Source organism: Lacerta agilis, chromosome 1 (assembly GCF_009819535.1).
Source record: "Lacerta agilis isolate rLacAgi1 chromosome 1, rLacAgi1.pri, whole genome shotgun sequence".
Classification (NCBI taxonomy): Eukaryota; Metazoa; Chordata; class Lepidosauria; order Squamata; family Lacertidae; genus Lacerta; species Lacerta agilis.
In genome coordinates this window covers 121,120,733-121,136,817 of record NC_046312.1, presented here as the reverse complement: position 1 = coordinate 121,136,817, position 16,085 = coordinate 121,120,733, and the positions used below count along the sequence as shown (strand labels likewise).

Here is a 16,085-nt window from a genome sequence, read left to right as displayed (position 1 = left end):
CTCAATTCTCACTGCTATTAAGAGCAATTGTGGGTCAGGGAGCTTAGCTGTTAACAAGGCCTATTTTCATTTCGTAGAAAAACTTAAGCTGGAGAGGGACTTCAGTCGATACAACTACCTTAGCCTGGACTCTGCAAAAGTGAATGGAGTAGATGATGCCGCAAATTTCAGAACGGTTCGGGTAAGAATTGGTGCAAATTCCGTATTAGTTCAAACTTTACTTCATTTTATAACTTTGCTAAATTGTTGAGTCAGCCATGATGATCAGCAGCATAGAAACATGAAATCTGACGATGTGATCCATTAAAAGAGTTTGATAATATTTGGGATATTAAAAGTTACTTCTGCTACCATAAGCAGGCTTCTATGGCCTGAGGCTGTGAAGCGGTTTATAAATTTGTAAATAATAATAATAATATATGAGTGTTACTTTTTTTTTTTTTACAAAGCTTGTTACAATAAAGGCTACATTTGGATTCCACATCATCGAGACATGAAACTTTTATTAGCTTAAATAAGCCGGTTTCATAAACCAGGGTTCGAAGTTGACATTTTTTTTTACACCAGGCATAGTTAAGGTTAACAACAGTTTGCTGAGTTCAGATGACACAGCAAGCTATGGTTAGTTAAAAGGGAAAGTTTCTGAACTCATTCTGCTACCTACCCCTTCTCTGGTGTGACATGAGGCCATTCCTCTCAGGTCACGATAAGCAATGGCTTATTTAGACTTCCAAATGAGTGTTGTGCTTTGTTTCTGTGGCTTGCCAGTTCAGTGCATTTGGAAGCGGCAGAAAGACAGTTTAATGCTGCTTTGGTATCTGTAAGGCTGAAGGGCATTTTAAACATATTTTAAATAAACTAATAATAGTTGTGAGGATAAAATGAAATGGGTAGGTGGGTAGGGGAAGAGGACCACCATGTGCCAGCTTGTGCTCTTTGGAGAAAGGACAGGCAGGATAAACCAATGTGATGAATAAAACTTGATTTCCCTATTCTAGAATGCCATGCAGATCGTGGGGTTTATGGACCATGAAACGCAGTCAGTTTTTGAAGTTGTCGCGGCCGTCTTAAAACTGGGAAACATTGAATTCAAACCTGAATCTCGAGTGAATGGTTTGGATGAAAGTAAAATCAAAGATAAAAACGGTAATTATCTACCTGCACTTGGATAACTAGCTTAAAAACTCCCCCCACCTCCTTTTTGGCTTCTGGTTGTACTTGCTGCCTAGGTAGGTCAGAATGATTTTAAGCTGAGATTATTTGCTTCCATAGAGCTCAAAGAAATATGCGAGTTGACAGGCATTGATCAGTCAGTGCTGGAGAGAGCCTTCAGCTTCCGCACCGTTGAAGCCAAGCAGGAGAAAGTCTCTACAACCTTAAATGTGTCTCAGGTAACATCAAATTACTACTGTGAATATTTTTTTTTCCTTTCTGGTAGAAAACGTAGGGGAATTTTTCCTTTGTCACAATGAATAAAATGTGACCTGAAAAGAGGAACTTCTGTGGCCCCTCTTGAAGGATCTGTATTTTCCTATTATTTCATTGTGGAAATATGGATATCTACTGTGAGTGCCAGTTCCTAGCTCAAAGTGGGCTCTTGTATCTTTAACTATGATCACAGGCTATCAGTTGCTTTCCAGAATTGATTATTGTACAGTAATACCTCCGCAAACATCCGCCTCATCTAGCGTCTGTACTGGCGAATGTCCACTGCAAACCCGGGAGTACCAGAATGGGTTACATCCGTGTTTGCTGCTTCGTGCATGCTCAGAAGCGCTAAATCGCGCTTCGTGCTTGTGCAGAAGTGCAAACCGCTCCGCACACATGTGCAGACGTGGCACTTTGCCCTGCGTCCTTTTCGGCTAGCGGCTGGGGCTCCGGAACGGATCCTGGTCGCAAAACAAGGTATGACTGTAGTTGAATTTCATGAGTTTCTGCAATTTCTTAAGGCACCCCTTCACTCAGCGGTGTTGGAGTCATTTTTCTACCATACAATCTCACACTGGAGGGGAATACATGGGAGTCGCAAGACCACATGGTCAAGATAAACTTTGCGTAGGTCTTTTAGATGCATCAGTGCTCTCCTTCCTGGACAGGGAGCCAGCTGCCTGTGAAAGCTCTCCATGATTGGTCCTGCCCATGTGACTGTGTTATTTCCTTCCTTCCTTCCTTCCTTCCTTCCTTCCTTCCTTCCTTCCTTCCTTCCTTTCTCTCTCTCTCTCTCTCTCTCTCTCTCTCTCTCTCTCTCTCTCCCCTACACCCACCCACCCACCCACCCACCCATACATCACACCCTGACTGCAGCATAGGCTCACACTATACTGAAGTGACTCCCATGTTGCTATCCACACATTTGAATGGGAAGGGTACAGGTGTGTGTCTTCCTATTCAGTCAATGCAGCAGCCCATTGTAACTCCATAGGAGATGCATTTTGGCTGATGAGGTACGTACTGCATGGGAAATGGACTTTATTGAAGATGCAGCTCCCTTCCTGAAGCTAAGCAGATCAAGGGCTAGTCGCTACCTGTATGGGAAACAGCCTGAGAATCCTACGCCTTTCCTACGGAAGCAGAGTGGGAGATTGATGTAATAACGATTTAAGGACAGCATCAAAACAATTTATTAGAAAATTCCCTTGTGTATCATGACTTCTGCAAAGCACGTCTGTTTGTTTATATTCATAATTTGACAGGCAGCAACTGTGTGTGTGGATTTGCTCCTCCTTATGCTGTGCCAGAGCCGGAAAGAGTCCTGGGCCAACCCCAAATGTTTCTAATATTTGTGTGTCTTTTTCTTCTTTCTTTAATTAGGCATACTATGCACGGGATGCACTGGCAAAGAATCTTTACAGTAGACTGTTTTCCTGGCTTGTTACCAGAATCAATGAGAGCATTAAGGTAGTGTTCTTTGAAATTCAGTATACTTAGAATAAATAAGCCTGACAAGTTAAACTATATGCTCATCAGTTTGTGGCATAATTAAGGCAAGGTTTTTAGCAGGAAAACAATAGATGTACTCATATAATTGACCCCTGCTTTATCTTCTGTGTCATAATGATAATTTTCATTAAAAAATTAATTAGGCAGCAATGCTGCCTCCTTGGTGAGTTTAATAAACATCTGAAAATAACTTTTGTTTTCTTAAGGCACAAATGAAAGTAAGAAAGAAAGTCATGGGCGTTTTGGACATCTACGGCTTTGAAATTTTCGAGGTACTTTGCTCTAACTGTAATCTTAATGCTTTGTAGCAAGATGTAGTGAATTATTCATTCATTCATTCATTCATTCAGTTTTGAACCAGCCTTTTCAACAAAGTTTCCCAAGCCAGCCTACAATAAAATGACTGCCAAGAAGCAGGTACAATCAGTGCAAAAAGTGAAAAAACAGGTAACATGGAAACCACAGCAAAACATTAAAACTAACCCTGAAATATCAAGGCAGAAGAACAGCCAGATAAAATATGGTCCAGTATTTTTTTTTAAAGCCTAAAGCTCCATCAGCAATAGGCACGGAAAGGTGTGAGGAAATAAAACGGATTTTTCTTCATGTAAATGTCAAGTGTACAGACCAAAACCCACTCACATATCATACACACAGAAAAAGACTCACTGTTTTTAGGTTTTGTGTTTAGCTTCTTAAGAGTTCTGACAAAAAGGTGGCATATAATTGTTTAAATTTAAAATTTTAAGGAAGTAGTAATAATTCATAATGTAGAGGGCTAAAATGCTAATTTTGCTCAGGTCCCTCCTTTTGTAGATCATGCACAATGAGAAATCAGGTTGGACAAGCAATTCCCAAACTTTATCTATATTGATTTAGCAATGTGCGTACACTTAATCTCAGAATTCTGGTGATTTGTTCCTGTGCCCTTTGAATAGCATTTCCCCCCCTTTAGTATTAAGGTTATACCTAGTTTGAAAGCAAAACAAGCCTTGCATTTCAGATCAAGGAGAGATGTCAGGTTAATTTGTGTCTGCCCAAGGCTATTATGCCAGGAATATAATACATATACTGCAGCTCCTTATATTCAGGCTTATCTGTCATGTGACTGTTCCATCCAAAATGTTTATCATAGCTCGATTCCCCCCCCCCCTTTTCAGCCAGAAGGGTAGAGGCGTAAAAACAGTCCCTACAACACATATTGCCTCTTTTAAATTGATTTAGCAATGCAGGGAGGTAGAGTAGATGGAAATATGAGACAACGAAATCCAAAATTACTCTGCTGAGCTGACATCTCACATTAATATGCTGAAATTCAGCAAGGACAAATGTGAATTTTAATATATGAGGAGAGAACAATATGCTGCTCATGGATAAAATAAATTATAAGAGGGTGGCAGTGTAGTTTTAGGCATCAATCCTGTTTCCATTAAAGTCAATATGAAAACTCATATTGAAAAGTGACACAAGAGAATTGTGGCACCTTAAATTAAGGGCCAAGGTAAACAGGATGTTAATGACATCTTTGCATATAGGTTGCAGGATTCTATTTTATTGCCCGTGGTATCTCAGGTGAGGTGGTGATGCACAGCTGTTAAGATGTGTGTGTATCTGCTCCCTTGCTGTCATCCTAAGGGTAAATCCATCCTCTGAAGCAGATGTTTGTTTTTGGAAGAAGCACCCCATTGGTACCAATGGGGAACTCCCTTCGTTGCAATGGATCCCCCCCCCCATAGGACCACAGCAAGGAAAGGAAGAGTTACAACCCAGACCCCTCCCTGCCCTGCCAGAACTGTTGCACTCCTGATAATTGTCAGCTACCCAGCCAGCTCATTCTACTGCCATTTTTAAAAATCCTTATCTTCAGAACTTTGTTTCTCAGATACTGGCTATCTCCCTTGTATTAAAAAAGCCGGATTTTAGGGGTTACTTTGTAACACTTAAAAAAGAGAGAGAGAGAGAAAGAGAAACAAACAAACAAACAAACAAACAGACAGACAGACAAACTAATTCCTTCCAGGAGCACCTTAGAGACCAACTAAGTTTGTTATTGGTATGAGCTTCCATGTGCATGCACACTTCTTCAGATACACTGAAACAGAAGTCACCAGACCCTTATATATAGTGAGAGGGTGGGGAGGGGTATGACTCAGAAAGGTGGTGGGAATGGGTGATTGGCTGATAGGTGTGGTAAACCTGTTGACGACTGTTAACGACTGCAATTGGTCTTACAGGAAAATGCAAAGGGTGAGATGGCTAAAAATAGCTTTATCATGTATAATGAGCTAAGAATCCAGTGTCTCTATTCAGACCAGGTCTCTCCATGGTTTTAAGTTTGGTAATAAGTTGCAGTTCAGCAACTTCTCTTTCCAGTCTATTTCTGAAATTCTTTTGTAATAAGACAGCTACTTTGAGATCTTGTATAAAATGTCCTGGGAGATTGAAGTGTTTTCCTATTGGTTTCTCTGTCTTGTGATTCCTGATGAAAGAGAGAGAGAAAAGTTGTACAGTTGTACCTCGGAAGTCAAACAGAATCCGTTCCGGAAGTCCGTTCGACTTCCAAAACGTTCAGAAACTAAGGCTCAGCTTCCGATTGGCTGCGGGAAGCTCCTGCAGCCAATCGGAACCTGCGGAACCCGCACCAGACATTCAGATTCCAAAGAACGTTCGCAAACCAGAACACTCACTTCTGGGTTTGTGGCGTTTGGGAGCCAAAACATTCGACTCTCAAGGCGTTCGACTTCCGAGGTACGACTGTATTATGTCACATCCAGTTTGGCCTAACAGTGTTATGATGACATAAGTTTTAATTGACTAGTGTCGATTTCATCAGATGGCGTCAAGTATTATCCTCAGGGAAGAGCAACATTTGATTCAGACTATATTATATATATATATACCTATATACGTATATGCACACTTTCTATCCTGGAAAACACACCTAATAGATGCTCTTGTTTTTATTGTTTTTATTTATTTATTTGAAAATATTTATATACTGCTATATCACCTCAAAAAATATTAAAACAGTTTACAAAAGTAAAAAAAATAAAAGAGAACTGTTCAATAAATAAAGTAGAACTATAAAATAGAACATAAGAAGAAGCTGCTGGATCAGGCCCAAGGCCTATCTATCACAGCATCCATTTTCTGCTTGTGATAGTGACTTCTCTTGTCTGAGAGCCTATCTTGGAAGATGTAGTAATTACCCATGCACAGCATTAAAAGTTTTATAGCTGGTTTGGATGTTCATGCCTCATCTTAATAATCTGGGTTATGAACCAACCTTTTCCCTGTGAATGCATCTCCCTCTTTCCAGCAGCAATTAAACCAGGGAGCCTCTAATGAATAACGATTTATCATTTCAACCTTCTGGGAAACTGTTTTCCAGCTGTAGAGCAAGGCAGGATCTTCAAAATCCACTTCAAATCATAGTTTAATATCCTGGCTTGGTCCAGTGCTTGAGAAGCATAGTTTTCCTCATTCAGATTAAACAAGGAAGCTATAGTCAGCTGAAGACCTCATGGTTTGTTTGCTCATACAGCGAAGCAAGGAGCTGTGGGGCTCATGTCACTGCTTATTAAACTGAGATACGATTGTCTGAACAAGGCTTTAGTCATTAACATAATTATGGGGTCATACGCTGTGAATCTGTGTGTATTTCTAGCTCTGTAACTTCTTTTGGGTATGGCAGTTTTTAAGGGAATTTTGACTCCTTTCTGATGAGTAAAAGAGCCATGTTGTCTACCTGTAGTCAGTGGTGGAGGGAAGAGGGTGCCACACCCCCAGGATGCCTGTCACGCCCCCAGGATGTGCGCCAGCCCCAACCCCGCCTGCTCTTGCCACCCCCCGGTGCCAGAGCATGAAGTTCTGCCACTGCCTGTAGTACTCCTGAGCCAAGCACCCAATACGAAACGTGATTAGCAAATGGTCTTCAGGCATATATAAAAATCCTGTCGTGCATGGAATAGGTGCTATCATATTAAATCCCAGAAGGTAGTCCCATTGCAAAAACCTGCTTGCAGGCTAGAGATTTGGATAGGTCTCATCTCTGGATAAATATGCTGCAAGGCTTCCATGTGTCGCCATTGTCACTCTTAGCTGTCTTTGTTTTGTAGGATAACAGTTTTGAGCAGTCATTATTAACTACTGCAACGAGAAGCTGCAGCAGATCTTCATTGAGCTACCTTGAAGGAAGAGCAAGAAGAGTACATACGAGAGGTAAAACCCCATTTGTTCCTTGTGCCCCTACAATCTTTGTCCTTTATTGCTATTTGCTTTAATAGCGTTTAACATGTTTCCCCTTGATGGTTGCGATTGCCCTTGTCAGGTAGAAACAGAACTACCATTGTTGATGCTCTGTTTGTGAAGCATTAGTAGTAGCAGATAGACAGTTGAAAGGGACACTGATTTAAGGTGAAGGAGATATTCTTCAGGTGGAGAATATCCTTTTGACACAAAATGGTTTGTGAGTGGGCGATGGCATCCAAAGTTGGCAGGTAGAGAGGAGATTCACTGGGCTCCACTCTACCCAGGGGTATTTTTTTCAGCTAGAACTCGCCAAAACTCAGTTCTGGCACCTCTTGGGTGGGCGCCATTGTCATTCAAAGAGAACAAGGGAAGCATTCATGGTACCTCTTTTCTAGAAAAACAGCACCGACTCTAACCCGCATTTTCTTCCCCACCTTTCTTCCCTTACTTTCCCCAGGCTCCTTACACCCACACACTTCTCCACAATATTTAGACAGTCTACTAGAATCTAGTCACCAAAGTCAAATTTATGCTTATAGATATATTCTGTATATAGATATATTCCGTATATAGAATATAGACACTATATTCTTCTAGATTTTTTTTTATATAGAAACGAAAACATTCCAAATCTGGTTTGCCTAAAATCCCAAGGTCGTAAGCTCCTTCATTTACATGTTATAGACTAATCTAAATACCTTGTAGCTGCATTTATTTAACACTACAATTCTGATGGCAAGTTGGCAGATGAAGGTACCCAAGTTAAATTTCAGACATTTGCCCACACAATGATTTTGTTGTATGAACCTATAGCCCTGTTCACAAGTTACTTGTAGGGCATAGCTGTACAGTGATACCTCTGGTTACGAACTTAATTCGTTCCGGAGGTCCGTTCTTAACCTGAAACTGTTCTTAACCTGAGGTACCACTTTAGCTAATGGGGCCTCCTGCTGCCACCACCGCGCGATTTCTGTTCTCATCCTGAGGTAAAGTTCTTAACCCGAGGTACTACCTCCAGGTTAACGGAGTCTGTAACCCCAAGTGTTTTTAACCTGAGGTGTTTGTAACCCAATGTACCACTTTATTTACTTGGGAGAAGGGCTATGCTTTTAGCTCTGCCCCCCCCCCAAGTGTTAAATCTCCTTCCATGGACAACCATGGATTGGCCACTTTTGTATGTAAAGCAACAACAGTAACTGGTTTGAACAGCTGAAACCCTTTTCAACAATTTGTGCACAGTAGTAGGTTAGAGAAAAAACCTCAGAAATATTGAGGGGAAAGCTGCATTTATATTGCCATATGCACTTGGGTGCCGCTATGCATCACTTCAGATTCGGTTTGTGACGTACTTGCAAAAAGGTTAACCACCACCAAAGTGGGCTGCATAGCCTATGCTGACCGTGTTATTTCAGCTTGTCATCTCTGTCTCAGGATGAAGGCTGAAGGCAGAAAAACAACAACACACCAGCAGTCCTTGAGATGAAATTGTCAAATTTCCTTAGAAACACTCCCAAGATGCACAGAAACATTATTGACCCAAAGCTTTGCACTAAAAAGGCTTTGGCCCTGTTTCAGTTAAGTGCATGGGAAATTGACACAGATTGGGAATGGAATGGAAAGCAAACCTGCAGCCATTCAAGACGCTCATCTCGCTCCAGCAACATTAGCAGCTTCTGCAGTTTTGACATATTGCTGAAGTCCCGACGATCACAAATTGCTGTGATGAGGAGAAGGGGATACAGGCCTTCATTTCCTTTAAACTGCAGACCCCCCCCACCCCCACTCCATATCATAATAGTTCAGCTCACTTTCGCCAAAGGAGATTCATATATTGGTGGTCACTATCATCTTGGTGCGATCCTGGCTCTGGGCGCCTGCCTCTCACTAACCCTTAATTTCTTGTAATTTAAAAGTGGGCGTCAAGCCAATTTAAGGCTTGGGAGGTGAAAAGTGATTAAAGCACATACACCCTTAAGGTTTCGTTGTCTGTAGTGGCCTTATTAGGGCTCAGAGGAACTGGGGTATTGTGCCAGGAATAAAAGAAGGCAAGCCCCATGCTTACTAAAATATGCTCTAGTTGGAATGGGTGAATTTTTAGCAGAGTGCCTGCAAAGTGCCTTCCTGCCATGGTTTTCTTCTTCAATTTCTTTTTTCTTTTTTTTATTCTATAGGGTATTGAGTGGACGCACATTGAATACTTCAACAATGCTGTAATTTGCGACCCTAATAGAAAATGTAAGTCATAACTACAGAAAAATGAATTTTCTGGAATGTTCTCATTCTTTCGACTTGATGACTGCCATACAAGAACAGGCCTTTTCTGTGGTGGCTCCCTGACTCTGGAATGCTCTCCCCAGGGAGGCATGCCTGCCATCTTCATTACGTATCTTTAGGCGCCAGGCAAAAACATTCCTCTTCTCCCAGGCCTTTGGCTAACTAAAACATCTATGGCCTTTAGAACTGGGGGTGAGGTATTGTTTTTGTGTGTTTATTATGGTATGCATTTTTTGTGTTTTTATATTGTGATCACTGGATGAAGGGTGCTGTAAAAATTTAAATGATAATGATAATGATTGCTTAGTTCCGAAGAATGTATTGTGGCATAGTGGTTCAGGGAGTAAGGAATTATCACTGTATATAGAAGAAGAAGAGTTTGGATTTGATATCCCGCTTTTCACTAGCTGAAGGAGTCTCAAAGCGGCTAGCATTCTCCTTTCCCTTCCTCCCCCTCAACAAACACTCTGTGAGGTGAGTGGGGCTGAGAGAAGGTCACCCAGCAGCTGCATGTGGAGGAGCGGAGACGCAAACCTGGTTCCCCAGATTACGAGGTCTACCGCTCTTAACCACTACACTGGCTCTCTATAGTGTCGTTTGCCCACCTTTCCCCAACCTGGTGTCTTTCAGATTGAGATTTTTCGACTGCGGTGCCATCAGCCTTGCTGGCATTGCCAACAGTCAGGGATGATGGGTCCAAGATCTCGAGAGCACTAGCCTGGAGAAGCTTGTAGTAAAGCATTCTGAAGGGTGGAATTGAGCAAAATACTCATTTTTTTAAAAAGCATTTTAAAAAACCTGCTCTCAGTGCGCCTTACAAGTGCCTTCCCTCAAGTTTATAATCTAAAAGACACAGCACAAAAGGAAAAGGGATTGGGGGGAGAGGAGGAAAAACAAATGTGCTGCTACCATTTTTAGTCGCAGAATTTGTAGAATGACCCAGCTGGAATGGAAAGCCAAAAGTTGCTAGTTTTCCAGCAAAGGCCCTGCAGTTCCTCCTGTCTTGCTCTCTCCTACCCTGATGGAATGGCTGCTGCAGATGGCGATTAAGGGGAGCAGACTGATAGAGACATCGTCCAATGTCAGTGTTTCATAACTGCCCCATGTACGGCAGTAATAATAATATTAATAATAATTAATAATAATAAATAATTTTATTATTTGTATTCCGCCCACCTGACTGGGTTGCCCCAACCACTCTGGGTGGCTCCCAACAGAATAGTAGATGAAAGTAACATTATTCTTTAGGGTTAGTTGGCAAGCTTTTAAAAAAGGTTTCCTTTCCCAATAAATAACATTTCTCTTTCGAATGCTAAATGGAACGCTTTGCGTCTTTCAGTGTATGTTTCGAATACAGCATGTACTTGCAGACAGCAGCTCCTGTTTCCTGCCCACACTTTAAGTCTCATTAGTTCCTTGACAACGGTGAAATCTGGAACAGTTCTTTTAGCCAGCATCACCAGACGAGTAAACGAGACAAGAGACACCAGCGTCCTCCTTCAGCTGTCTCGCTTGGATCATAGCTGAGCTTATATCCGAAGTTCAAATCGCAAGGATTTGAGAAGGAACAGTTGAAATAAAAGGCATGGATTTTAAAATGGAAAAAAGAATAGGTGTGCTACCAGTGAATGATAATTGTGCGGCTAAGAGACACTAGCCTATCCCCCACCTCATCAGGAAGAGGAGGAAGAGATTCATCTGCTCAGTGATGCTGTTGCCAAGCACCAATTGAGGGAGCCTTTCTGCTTCATTCTGATCTGAAGGGAATAGGACATTAGAAGGGTTTCCTCCAAGCCAAAAGGGCGCAAATTCCTCCTGAATTTGTGGCAATCTCTTGGCCTCAGTGTCTGGAAACCTGATAGACTTAAAGATGGGGAAGTACCAGGGAAGTAACGAACAGGTTCGAGCCCCATGTTGGGGGAAAGATTCTTGCATTGCAAGGGGTGGACTAGATGTACCTCGGGGTCCCTTCCAGCTCTACAGCGTTATAAAACAACACCCTGGTAAACTTGGAGAAATATGTACTGTAGCCTTTTTCTTTCTTTTCTTTTTTGGAAACTGCTGTATATAAATGTTGTTAAATAAATCAATAAAATTTGGACATGTTCAGGTAAATCCTAGTTAGAAGTTTTAGTTGTGCTCAGCATATCGGGTTAATATAATCTGAATAAATGCCTTTTAAGAGGGTAAGGACTGTGTATGGAAGACGTACACATAGGCTTTCAACTCTGCATTCTGACTCAAAATTAGACTTGCTAATTATCTGCTTTAGTTTGGCATTAATTTACTATGAACCTTAAGGGATGCATAGAATATTTATGGCCATATCACAATCACATGGAATGAATCTTACTGTTGCACAACAGAATCAGAATGGAATTCTAGCCATGCTGGATGAAGAATGCTTGCGGCCAGGAGCTGTTACGGACGACAACGTTCTTAGAGAAGTTGAACCAGGTCTGCGCCACTCACCAGCACTTCGAGAGCAGATGAGCAAATGGTCGCAGCTTCCTGAACGACACTTCCCTGCCCCACTGTTGCTTCAGAATCCAGCATATGCTGGCAAGGTAATGGACGTTGTATGGTATTATCACAAGGCTAACATTCCAGCTTGGGGCAGCTTGAAAGCATGCTTGCCTTAGATGCCCCAAGGCGAATATTGAACCGAAAAGAGAGAGATGCACAGACTACTGCAGATGCAGCTTTCCTTCATGTTTCCACTGCAGCCATCCCAGTCGTGAAGAGATAAGCCAGAACACAGTTTAAAGTAGCTTCTCTCTTTTGTTTACGGTGCCCACAACTGGGACCAGGAAGAGGCTTAAGGCAAGGGAAATTTGTGGTCTGCGTTAATATAGTTTACTTAACATGCAGCAGGGGAGCCATCTGGGGGGCCGAGGGACTGAGCAGCTTCTTCCCTGAAATTTTCAAGGAGGGGGCCGGACCCCATCAATATTTCACAGCCTGCGGCGGGCCTCACTGGGCCTACTCGCTGCTGCGGCAGGCCCTGTTGGTCCTTCCTGCGATTGTGGTGGGCCTCTCCGGGCCTCTCCACGGCTGTGGCAGGCCTTGCAGCCTCCTGCCACCACGTGACATCACACGTGTGCACTCAGCACCCTCAAAGTTGGATGGAACCTAGCGCCTCTGACATGCCGCAATAGTATTTTGAAGGCATTAGCCATTTGTTCTTGACATTCGTTTTTGTTTTTTCCTCCCCTGGATTGATTATCTCTTGTTCATTGAGACACTCTTGGTTCGCATTGTTAGGTGATGTATCAGGTAGAAGGATTTGTCGACAAGAACAACGACCTGCTTTACCGCGACTTGTCCCAGGCTATGTGGAGGGCCAACCACTCTCTCATTAAAGCACTCTTCCCAGAAGGAAACCCGGCCAAGATTAACCTAAAGAGGCCCCCAACAGCAGGTTCACAGTTCAAGGCTTCCGTGGCAACCTTGATGAAGAACTTGCAGACAAAAAATCCCAACTACATCAGGTAACCTTCAAGGAATCCAGTTCCTTGGCCTCATAATGCAGCATAATAAAACAGTAACTCATTGCTACTGAAAATGCTAGAGCTACATGAAGCATTTGACCAACTGGAATGGGCTTTTTGTCTTTCTAAAACTTTTTGAAATTACTTTAACTGGGAGTGGAATTACGTATGCTATAACAAAACATATTTAGTACGGTACTTAATGGGCAGTAGTGAAAACCAATGATTGGGGGGGTTGCTTTGAACTTTGCTGACATATTAAACAAGGATGTCTCGGGACTACCCTATTTGTTTTGTCTCCCAAGCCCTTCAACGTTTACATTGCAGGGGAATGATGGGGTTACAAGGTACACCATAGAAGGCAGAGAACATCTAAGTTCATTTGTGGATGACATTGCTGTAAGACCAGATAGAGGTCTTACCAGATATAATTGGCATGGTATGGGGGTGGTTGCAAGGTTAAAAGTTCATTATGAGAAGTCTGTAGTGTACATATGGCTCCCAAAGTGCAGGCCAAGTGCGCTATGGGGATTCCACCTTACGTTAAATCACTCTTGAGATCTGGGAGTTCAGATTCCAAAATATCTAAGTAAGCTTTGTGCCTTAAACTTATGCTCGGTGCTCAGAAGAATTAGGAAAGAAACAAAAAGCTGGATAAGCTGAAAGCTGTCCCTTTTAGGCAGAATAGCAATAAAAGTGTCAAACCTCCCAAAGCTGTTATTTATGTTTCAGGTGTTTCTCATTTTTAATTCCGGGAAAGGTTCTTTGAAAATGGCAAGCTTCCATTAATAAATTTATTTTTGAGAATGAAAGGGCCAGGCTGGGTTGTGATTTACTATGCAAAAGGACAATCCATATGGCATAAGGAATTCCATATATGTGCTTGTCAGTAATGTCACTTAATTTGTTTTATACTGGGTGATAAAGGCAGGATCAGAGACAGTTGCTCTGCAGGCACAACCTTTCCCTTCCAATAAACTCCCATACAATTGCAAAGCTTCATAATATGTTCGCATGGTGCATGTTTTGCAGTCTAGAAAGCATGGCAATCCAAATTAATCCCAAGTAGGTGCCCCTGGTACCGATATATTAAATCATTCACACTTCTGCAGTGCAGACAGAGAGACACAGTTTCAGGGACTGAAAAGGAGAGAGACTGTACCAGCTTAAGGACTTCTGTATAACACCTATCCAATTACAGACGACTAATTGGGAGATTGATTAGCCAGTGTTGAACTCAACTGGCTTAATGTCCATCCAAGTTGTTACTTTATTTCCAACAGGGAGATTTGGGAGCAAGGTACTAAAGTTCTCTCTCACAGTTTGTGGCATTGGTTTTGGGTTCAGCGGATGAACTGAGGGACCTGATTTCAGATATATATTCTGCAGTTGCAGAAGAGCAAAGGTGGAAAGCCTTAGGATGATTTGAGTGGGAGATAGAGGGGTGGAAATTCTACCTAATCAATGGGATAGCTTCTGGAAAATGAAGGTGCTGGGACTGGTTCCCTGTATGTCAGAGAGAATAGCCTACATAAAAACCCACAGATCGTATTAAAGCACAATGAGATTCATACACATGCTGAGTACGATGTCCCCAGACTGCTGGAAGGGTTGTGGGTCAGTGGGGTACATGCGTTCATCTGTGTTGGAAGTGCCCATATCTAGCAAGACTTTGGGGTAAAGTACTCAAGGAGGTCAACACTACTATGGGGCAAACAATTGTTAAAACACCAAAATCAATGCTATTTTCACCATTAGACTCTGAGGGAGGCGGTTGTACGCTTAAACCAGGAAGGTTAAAAATCACTTTTCCATATAGACATGATTAGATTTATAACCTAATTAATAGACTAGTGATAGCACAATTGTGGAAGAGCAAAAGGACTCCTTATTTTATATCTCTGGTGCAGTGAACATTACAGAGAAGCTTACACATCAAATCCATGTCATCAAGTGACAAGCAAAACAGGATGCCTTTTCGGGGTGTAGAATGAAGTAGTTATATTTTGCATTCTGGTAAGACTGTGACAGTACAAGGCTCTGAGCCCCAGGGCTTCTTTGGCAGGAAGGACAGGATACAAATTTAATTAGTAAATAGGGACACTTGCAATTCGATATGCAGCTATTTGGAAAAATAATGAGCCAAGTGTCTGTGGAATTATCATAAGTTAATGTTTATAATGTCTTAAGATCCATTGTCTGATGAATATGATAACCGTGATTACCTTGTATATTTTATCCATAATGGGAGAGAGGATTATGTTACCTCAGTTTTAGTCATTTATTGTTGTTTCTGTCTGAGACGTGCAAACGATTGCAGTCAATCGCATGTTAAATAAACTGAGTGGAAAAGAAATAGTTGTGCTTGTGTAGCAGAAATTATTGTGCAACATCTTAATGAATGCTGTTTTTCATGCAGATGCATTAAGCCAAATGACAAAAAAGCAGCACATATCTTCAACGAGGCTCTAGTTTGTCATCAGGTCCGGTATTTGGGTCTGCTGGAAAATGTTCGTGTCAGAAGGGCAGGATATGCGTTCAGGCAACCTTACGAGCCTTGTCTAGAAAGATACAAAATGCTTTGTAAACAGACATGGCCACACTGGAGAGGTCCTGCCAGGTAAGAGTTGTTAACTAATTAATGCAGGTGTATTGGTGTGGTGCTGTGGTGTAAACCACAGAGCCTCTTGAGCTTGCCATTCAGAAGGTTGGCAGTTCGAATCCCTGCGACAGGGTGAGCTCCCGTTGTTCAGTCCCAGCTCCTGCCAACCTAGTAGTTCGAAAGCATGTCAAAGTGCAAGTAGATAAATAGGTACTGCTCTGGCGGGAAGGTAAACGGCGTTTCCGTGCGCTGCTCTGGTTTCACCATAAGCAGCTTAGTCATGCTGGCCACATGACACGGAAAAACTTTCTGCAGACAAACGCCGGCTCCCTTGGCCTATAGAGCAAGATGAGTGCCGCAACTGGACTTAACTGTCAGGGGTCCTTTACCTTTTTATTGGTGTTTATTTGGCCCAGCGCCGATTACTTAACATGCCTATGGGATTGCATGCTCTTTCCAGCAAAAAACCCGACCTCTTAAGCCACACCCTGTTAACTTCCCTGCTCTTTGCCCTTCCTGGATTTCAA

At 42.2% G+C, this 16,085-nt stretch overlaps 1 protein-coding gene across 1 annotated transcript in view; it reads left to right on the top strand.

The window, feature by feature from the left end:
• Nucleotides 1–16,085, top strand: part of MYO1B (myosin IB) — a 105,698-nt gene that overhangs the window by 62,648 nt on the left and 26,965 nt on the right. The window contains 15 exon segments of the mRNA XM_033169011.1: nucleotides 78–181; nucleotides 999–1,146; nucleotides 1,273–1,391; nucleotides 2,812–2,898; nucleotides 3,147–3,212; nucleotides 7,059–7,074; nucleotides 7,077–7,121; nucleotides 7,124–7,161; nucleotides 9,363–9,413; nucleotides 9,415–9,426; nucleotides 11,832–11,897; nucleotides 11,899–12,019; nucleotides 12,022–12,032; nucleotides 12,730–12,956; nucleotides 15,376–15,576. Of these exon segments, the coding sequence (XP_033024902.1) occupies nucleotides 78–181; nucleotides 999–1,146; nucleotides 1,273–1,391; nucleotides 2,812–2,898; nucleotides 3,147–3,212; nucleotides 7,059–7,074; nucleotides 7,077–7,121; nucleotides 7,124–7,161; nucleotides 9,363–9,413; nucleotides 9,415–9,426; nucleotides 11,832–11,897; nucleotides 11,899–12,019; nucleotides 12,022–12,032; nucleotides 12,730–12,956; nucleotides 15,376–15,576 (1,312 nt within the window).